This window comes from Primulina eburnea, chromosome 6, assembly GCF_022965805.1.
Source record: "Primulina eburnea isolate SZY01 chromosome 6, ASM2296580v1, whole genome shotgun sequence".
Classification (NCBI taxonomy): Eukaryota; Viridiplantae; Streptophyta; class Magnoliopsida; order Lamiales; family Gesneriaceae; genus Primulina; species Primulina eburnea.
Genome location: NC_133106.1, coordinates 31,372,750 through 31,381,014, shown reverse-complemented (window position 1 = coordinate 31,381,014; position 8,265 = coordinate 31,372,750). Strand labels below are relative to the sequence as shown.

Below are 8,265 nucleotides of genomic sequence, written 5' to 3'. Positions count from 1 at the left end.
ATGATTTTTATATTTTTATACTGCATCTAGCCAGATTTTTACTTTGGCTAAATTAGAGTTTCAGTTTCTATCTTGAGTTAGCAATTCACATATGAATAAATATGTTAGAAACACAATAAAAAAAAATTTGTTATAATCAAAATCAACCCAATATTTTGTGTTATTGTTATATATCGATATTACGAGAATTTATTAAAATTTAACTCAATATTACTAATATCCAAATTGATATCGAGTATGCTTTAATTTATTACCATTTAACACATGAATTAAAATTGGTTTGACACAGAAAAGTCAAAGGCACTTGAATTTAGCGTTCACCGCAAGCAAACAAGCATAATGGTAATGGACCACTCACTAAAGTTTTTGCCAACCACTCTACTCTTGTCAAGGGCCACTAGCACAAGTAGAAGTAGGATGGGTTCAGTTTTAATCGAGAGGCCGTTCCATAAATTTTTTATAAAAAAATCGAGTGAGATATTCCCTTCGAAAACATTACAAGTTACACACACACACACACACACCCACCAACTATAAGAAATCTAATTAGGTATATATATATATATATATATATATATATATATATATATATATATATATATATATATATATATAGACACACACACACACACACACAAACTCTTGTGAGATGGTTTTATGAATCGATTTTATGCAAATTTTGTATTTGTAATATTTTCTTATAGAGTAGGTCTTATATGAGACCGTCTCACGGATCATAATCTGTGAGACGGGTCAACCCTACCCATATTCACAATAAAAAGTAATACTCTTAACATAAAAAGTAATATTTTTTCATGGATGACCCAAATAAGAGATCTGTCTCACAAATACGACCCGTGAGACCGTCTCACACAAGTTTTTGTCTTTCTTATAAGATAATTTTGTACTATGTCTCACAAAAGACCTACTCTAAAATTAAAATCATACTACAAGTAGATTTCGATATGGAGCATAAAAAATGTGAAATTCCCAATTATTATTTGTGTATACCATCCATTAGGACACTTACAGGTCAACTCAATGGAATGAATGTGTCCATTGAATGTATACCAGCAGCCTCAAACTGTGTAATAAAGCAACAAAACAACAAGGGGCGGACCCAACACAAGTGGAACCAAAGTATGAGGAATATGTAACTTTCCATTCCAACTATAAAAACCAATTAAGAGAAACAAGATGTAAAATGGTAACAACAATCAATAATAAAGTAAAAACATCCTTGAACTTTTTACTTTATTATAAATAAATCTTTTTGTAAGACGATCTCATAAATTTATTTTTGTATGACGAAATGATCTGATATATATTTACAAATAAAAATAATACTTTTGACATAAAAATAATAATTTTTCATGATCCAGATCGTGTTGAAGATCTATCTCACAAAATCAACCAGTAAAAAATTTCATATTTTACCATTAAGGTGAAGCAATTTTTCAGATTTGGTCCTAGGCCAAATGTTCAAGACAAAAATTTATATGAGATGATCTCAAAAGTCGTATTTTGTGAGACAAATCTTTTATTTGGGTCATCCATGAAAAAATATTACTTTTTATTAAAAGAGTATTATTTTTTATTGTGAATATCGGTAAAATTGCCCCGTCTCACAAATAATGATTCATAAGACCGTCTCACAAAAGACCTACTCAATGTTCAAATTGCCGGAATGCAACACTCTATAATGTAAGATCGCGTTTGGATTATATACGTCCCACAAATTTGTTTTTGAAAGAAATCTTAAATTTCGTATATAATCTTTAGCAAAATAATAATCCTTTACACGCCAAAATACGTTTCATGCATGCAAATTGATCAAATTTTCTTAACGCAAGCATCATCATGATTTCCATCTCGTATTTCAATTTGAATCATAAAAATAAATAAGAACAAGGATTTAAGATGATGACAAAACTTGAAATTCATAATATCTCAAATCCAAACATACAAAACACTTTAAAGTTTAAAACGCCTTTGGACTGCTCCGATAGCACAAGAAAACCCAAAGGATTCTTCAAACTCTTCAACAAAATCTCATATGCATGGATACAAAATGTCTCTTCATGAACTAAACAAATAAACTCATTATTGAAAAAGCCCCTCGAGAAAATTAAGAAGTCTGGTCTTCGAGAGAAGAACACTCTTCTTAAATTAGCTCGAAGTTACCGATACATATAATAAAGATTATAGTCCTAATAGCTGCAAAACTTAGGGCATGCTATATCGAGGGGTGCACCGTTCATCATCGGTGGTGCCACATTCATCGAGGTAGTCACTTCATCGATCCAAGCAAGGGCTTCATTGCAAGCGTCAAAGTCAAAGTCGAAGTCAAAATCAGGCAACGCGGTAGGGTGATCACCATCATCGAACCCACAAATGGGAAGATCATCAAATTCACCAAGGATGTCGTCCAATGGTGGGGCGAAATCATCAAACTCAGTGAACGAATCGAGCTCAAAAGCCAAGTCCATATCCACACCCATTTGGGTCAGCGCCATCAATTCATTGCCCACCAATCCACCATCACCAGAACCCGCTAACTGCTTCTCTGAAACATTTTTGTCCACAGGTACAACATCAACTATCTTATCCTCGTTTTCAGGGCTGACTCCTGAGCTTGAGCCCAAAGAATCCAACTCAAGCACAGAAGATGGAGACGTGCGGGAGACCGGCAACACAGAACTTGCACCAGAGTCGTTTTCAGACGCACAAGCATTTGAATAATTTGATTTCTTGTTCTCGCTGTTCTTAGATAGCACCACAGAGGATACAATTTCATTGTTAGAGTCATTCAAACTCTTGTGCATTGAAAAGTCTGTGTTAACAGCCAAAGCCTCGAATTCCATTCGTTTGTTTTCATATGCTTTTGACGCCTCCTCAGCAGTACTATAAGTCCCTAACCAGATTCGTTTTTGCTTGATAGGATCACGGATTTCCGCGGCCCATTTCCCCCATTTACGCTGCCGAACACCTCTATATTTTCTGGTCATCGGGCTACATTTTCTCTCAATTAGCAGGGCTGCCCGTTTGTTCTTGGGGTTCCTCTCCGATTCATCAACTTTCCCCACTTGACTATAGTCCTCAACAGGGAAACAGACTTCGCGGATAAACCTCTTACCCTTAGTCTTACTGGCTCCCTCATCATCAGATGAATCGGTAGCATCCGGGTCATCACAAACAATCACCACTTTCCTCAAGGTTCGGATGGGTTCAAACTTGTTCCCCAACTTTCTGATAACAGATTCTTGATTCGATGAATTTGTTTTGTGAGGTTCCGGCATTTTTGCCTTACTTCAAATCACTAAATAACCCCTCAATAAAGAATACCCTCAAAATTTATAAGTCAACAAACTAAAAAACAACAATAGGCAAACAAAAATGGGTCTCAAGCAAACAAAAAGACTTCAATCAAGGACTTTTTCTAAGTACGAAAACCTCTGAAGAACAAAAGTAGATGGAATAGCCGATTTATGTGATAACCACCAAAACACTCAACTCCGGAACAAGTCCTGCAACACAATCACAAAAACCCACAAAAAATCAACACAAAACCAAATAAAATCACAAAACCCCATTTCAGATCAGCGCTTAACAACCCCAAAAACAGCCATAAATCACCTCAAACATAATATATAATTTAAGAACCAAAACCCACGAGGGTTTAAGGGTGATAGATGTATACCTTTTGGGCCTCAAACGCATCGAAACGGTTGGGAAAAAAAGGTAGGCGCTCTGCTGGAGTTTGCAGCAGAGAGATTTTCGCATGCGGTGAGCAGATGAAGAAGAAACTGATGAGAAACCCAGCTTCAACGCAGCCCCAAACACAACAGCCGAATCAGAACCAGCCGACATAAATCTATCACTCCTATCCCCCCTTACCTCAATCAACCCTTCCTCTTCTGCTCAACTCTTGATAAAAGAACCACAAAAAGGAAAGAAAAAAATGAATAAAAAACGCCTATTTATAAGAGAAACAAAGAGTTAAAAAAACGACCCGAAGAGTGCAGAAAATGGATTAGAAATCTATGGCTATAACCTTCTTTGCCGGAATACAAAATGACAAAGCTCAGGGTGTGGTGTTATCGAAATCTCAGCAGAAAAACCAGTGACATAGACCTCTTCTACCACTATCGAAAAAGGGTATACGAAAAATGATGCTATCGCTACGGCTTCTCGCTGTGAATAATATAAAATGCAAAACGTGGACTATTAATTAACAAATTGGTTTTTTCTTTAATTCCGCAACCACCACCATTGACTGAGCATAAAAGCAGATCTCAGTAGAAAAAAATTATAAAATTTACATTAAAAAAAACACAGATATATCAATGCGTTGCGTCTAAAATCTAAATAAAATATGAAACAAAACATTATAATACGCATACTGATTTCTTTGGTCTCCGGTCTGTTTTCACCCTCACTTCTCTTTTGCCTCTTCCTCTGCTTCTATTTTCTTCAGTCAAAATGGACCATTTAAGGGAGGAGTGTGTACACCGTATGTACATGGTATATTTATATAATTATATTATATAATTAGATTTGAGAATTCCTAAATTCACTGCTGGCAGCGAATAAATTCGCAAAATAGATTGTTTTTTTTCATATTCAACAAAAAGTCCGAGATTTTCTATTAATTTTAGGAGATTCCAGCTTTATCGATAAATGGTCTAATCGTTTCTACACCTCCCCATGAAAGTTCAAAAAGCATAAAATTTCATTAAAAAACTTTAATATGGTTATATATTTTTATTTAAAAGGAAATTACATTTCGCCCCCTACATTATAAAAATTCAGGCAGATTTACATTATTTAATAGGGAGTTTTATGTCTGATTTAAGAAACACAAAATCTAAAATACTATAAAATTACATTCGATGTTCTTCAATTTTTTGCATGATATGTTGATAAAACTATTTTTAAATCGCGATCATCCAAACTCTTGCCACTCTCCTCACAACACGGTTCATGGTCATTTTTTTGAAAAAAACTCTTAAATCTGTCCCCGCACCAAGTTGACTTGCCGCTCGACCCAATCTTGCGATTTCCGATGATGAAACCAATATCATATCATGTCCCCCAGTTCAGGAAATATATTATAACTGACTGACTAATGTGATCATTATTATATTTGAACGAAAAAACATATTATGTTTATATACTTTTGTGATAATTATGATGAATTTCAAATTTACGAAATAATTGAGACATTTGAAATTCATTTTACTTATGTAACTGATATATAAATACTTATGATATGAATTTAATATTTCGTCAATTGATTCACTGTCTTCGCATATATAATATATAAATTATTATAATTTATAATATAAATAAGTAGCGGTGAATTTGAGTTTTTTCAATTTAATTTGTTGGAAAACATTATATGCATAGTTTATACAAATAGTCAGAGAAATGGTCTTTAAAAAAAGGATGTATTATATATTTTATAATGATTTTAAATTAGTATAATATAATTTTTAGTGCATCTAAAATTATTTATGATTTATATATTTTTTTAAAAAATTATTTATGATTTATTTGATACGATTTGTGTTGTTGGCAGGCAATGAATTCGAGACCAGCCGATTCTGAAAACCCGGCGACTGATTACAGCTCATCTTCCGTTTTGCCCATTTTGGGACTTTCCTTCGCCATTATTCACGGTTGTGCCACTGCGAGGTGCGAAAGAAGTCTAATCGTTTAAATAAATTTTAAAATATTTTCAAGCTTTTGTTATGTAATCGTATTCGATAAATTAAATAAAAAAGTGTTTATATCTGATTAAAAATCTATTAAGTTCAAGATAAATCGATTTATTTTTTAACCAAAATTTCGATTGAAAATCTCATAAAGCGTGAATTTTTTTAATACATATTATGTAGTTGGGAATGCGATATACACAATCATAATCTTTTCTGTTAAATAAGTTATGATGTATATAATCAACTAAAAAAGTAAAAGTTTAGATAATGGAGAAATAATTTACGAATTTTTATGAAAGTTGTAAATAAATTACAAGAGTAGATCTATTGTGAGACGGTATTATGAATTTTTATCTGTGAGACGGGTCAATCATACCGATAATCACAATAAAAATAATACTTTTAGCATAAAAAGTAATATTTTTAGCATAATCACAATAAAAAGTAATACTTCTAACATAAAAATTAATATTTTTTTCATTGATAAATCAAATAAGATATTTGTCTCACAAAATACGATACGTGAGACCGTCTCACACAAATTTTTGTCAAATTACAAATTTATTATTGTATATTTTTATAATATTGTTTATTAAATAAAAATTCAGTACTTTTTAAACGTTAGGATATATTTTCTATAAAGTTAAAAATTAGACGATGATTTTTTTCAGGTTTTCGGTCTCTATATCTTTACAAAAACTTTTTCAGATTGTCTTGATGAATCGATTTCGTGTGACAAATTGTCTGTTTGACTCAATTAATAATAATATTGTTTAAATTAAAAATATTATTTTTTATTTTAAATATAAATCAAAACCACCAAACTAACGAAAACATATGATAAAAAACAAACAAGACTGTTTGGTGGCATTTAGTAATGAGTGAGTCTCATGTGAGACCGTCTCATGGGTCATAATCCGTGAGACGGGTCAACTCTACCCATATTCACAATAAAAAGTAATACTCTTAGCATAAAAAGTAATACTTTTTCATGGGTGACCCAAATAAGAGATCCGTCTCACAACTACGACCCGTGAGACCGTCTCACATAAGTTTTTGCCTTTAGTAATATCACTAAGTGATTCACGTGGTCATCCAATCTTTGTTGAGTTCCCAAGGTCACGTGAGGAGTTGATGACCTTGGATTTTGTTCGATACTTAAATTATGGTTTTATTCTAATATATTATTAAAAATACAAAATTAATATTAATATAGACAAAAATTTGTGTGAGACGGTCTCAACGATCGAATTTGTGAGACGGATATCTTATTTGGGTTATCCATAAAAAAATTATAATTTTTTATGCTAAGAATATTACTTTTTATTGTGAATATGGGTAGAGTTGACATGTTTCACATATTAGTATCCGTTAGACGGTTTTAATATAATCGTTTTTTTATTGTTAGGTTTGTTTCTTTGTTTTCATAAAATCAGATACATATTTTTCCTTTCACTGAAAATATATTTTATTGAGAACTTTGGAAAGTAATATATTCAATAAAAAATATTTAAGGACTATACTTTTTGGAAATAGAGTATAACATATAAAGAATGCTCTTGATTTTCCAAACCTGATTTTTTCCCCCTTAAAAATGACGATATATATTTGCTTTCTTTTTACCTTCTTTTTCCAAAATATGTTATAGGGATGCATTCACAATTACCAATAATAATTAGGATATTATTTGGCGATATACACCTTCTATTGTACTAATTTTGGCACACTACACTATTAAATTATCATTTTAACAGAGCACACTCAAATAAAACTTAAAATATAAATATTTCCATCAAATATAAAAAATAAAGATCATTTTATATTTTCAGTATAAATCCTTCCTCCCAAATATTGAATTAAAGAACAATTTTGTCAGTTGAAATAAATCATTACACAAATTATTTGATAAATTGGGTTTTCGTGTCTAGATTTTTAAGTAATAGAAAAACAGATATAAGCTCGTAGGATATATTTTTATTATTAAATCAATTACAAAATTATTTTAAAATAGAATTAAAACATTTAAAATATAATTTATTGTTGATAAGAAAAATTAAAGAGAATAATTAATTTGAATATACTACGAAAACAATACACTGCAAGAAAGAAATTCGTATTATGATTCATATTACTGTATTATTTCTTAACTAGAATTACTCATATTTGCAAGTTTTTTCTTCTTTTTTAATTTAAATTTCAAAAATCAAAATAATCATAGAGCAGTATCTCAATTAACCAAATGGATGCATTGATTACTATCACACATACGCCACGCATTACTGATTATGATAATTGAAACGGATTCCCTCGTTCATCCATTTTAGTCACTCAATAGTGGGCCTGGAGATTGGTGGGCCAATTAAAGACGGTAATCAAAGTTTGGTCCACTCAACAATGGGCCTGTAGATCTGATTGGGCTGCAAAGATGGATTTATGTATGTTTTTCAAGGGGATATTTTCTATTGTAAATGTCATGTCACAAATTTTTTTTGAAAACTAATATATTATAGTTTAATATAATAACCGATTAATTCGTGTTGTGGTA

General features: G+C 31.5%; 1 protein-coding gene across 2 annotated transcripts; it reads right to left on the bottom strand.

The window, feature by feature from the left end:
- Window positions 1-1,921: 1,921 nt before the first annotated feature.
- LOC140834251 (ethylene-responsive transcription factor ERF118-like) lies at window positions 1,922-4,509 on the bottom strand. 2 transcript variants are annotated; one of them, XM_073199003.1, is made up of 3 exons: window positions 4,404-4,509; window positions 3,701-3,927; window positions 1,922-3,527 (listed from the first exon to the last, which is right to left on the bottom strand). In XM_073199003.1, the coding sequence occupies exon 3, from the start codon at window positions 3,297-3,299 to the stop codon at window positions 2,211-2,213; it is 1,089 nt and encodes a 362-aa protein (XP_073055104.1). In that variant the 5' UTR covers window positions 3,300-3,527; window positions 3,701-3,927; window positions 4,404-4,509; the 3' UTR covers window positions 1,922-2,210. The 2 variants fall into 2 exon arrangements, with proteins under 2 accessions (XP_073055104.1, XP_073055103.1); XM_073199002.1 differs by lacking the exon at window positions 4,404-4,509 and adding an exon at window positions 4,055-4,364.
- Window positions 4,510-8,265: the final 3,756 nt, after the last annotated feature.

Bases quoted from the DNA above. Each gene is read 5' to 3' on its own strand.
- LOC140834251 (XM_073199003.1), bottom strand. From the start codon at position 3,299: ATGCCGGAACCTCACAAAACAAATTCATCGAATCAAGAATCTGTTATC.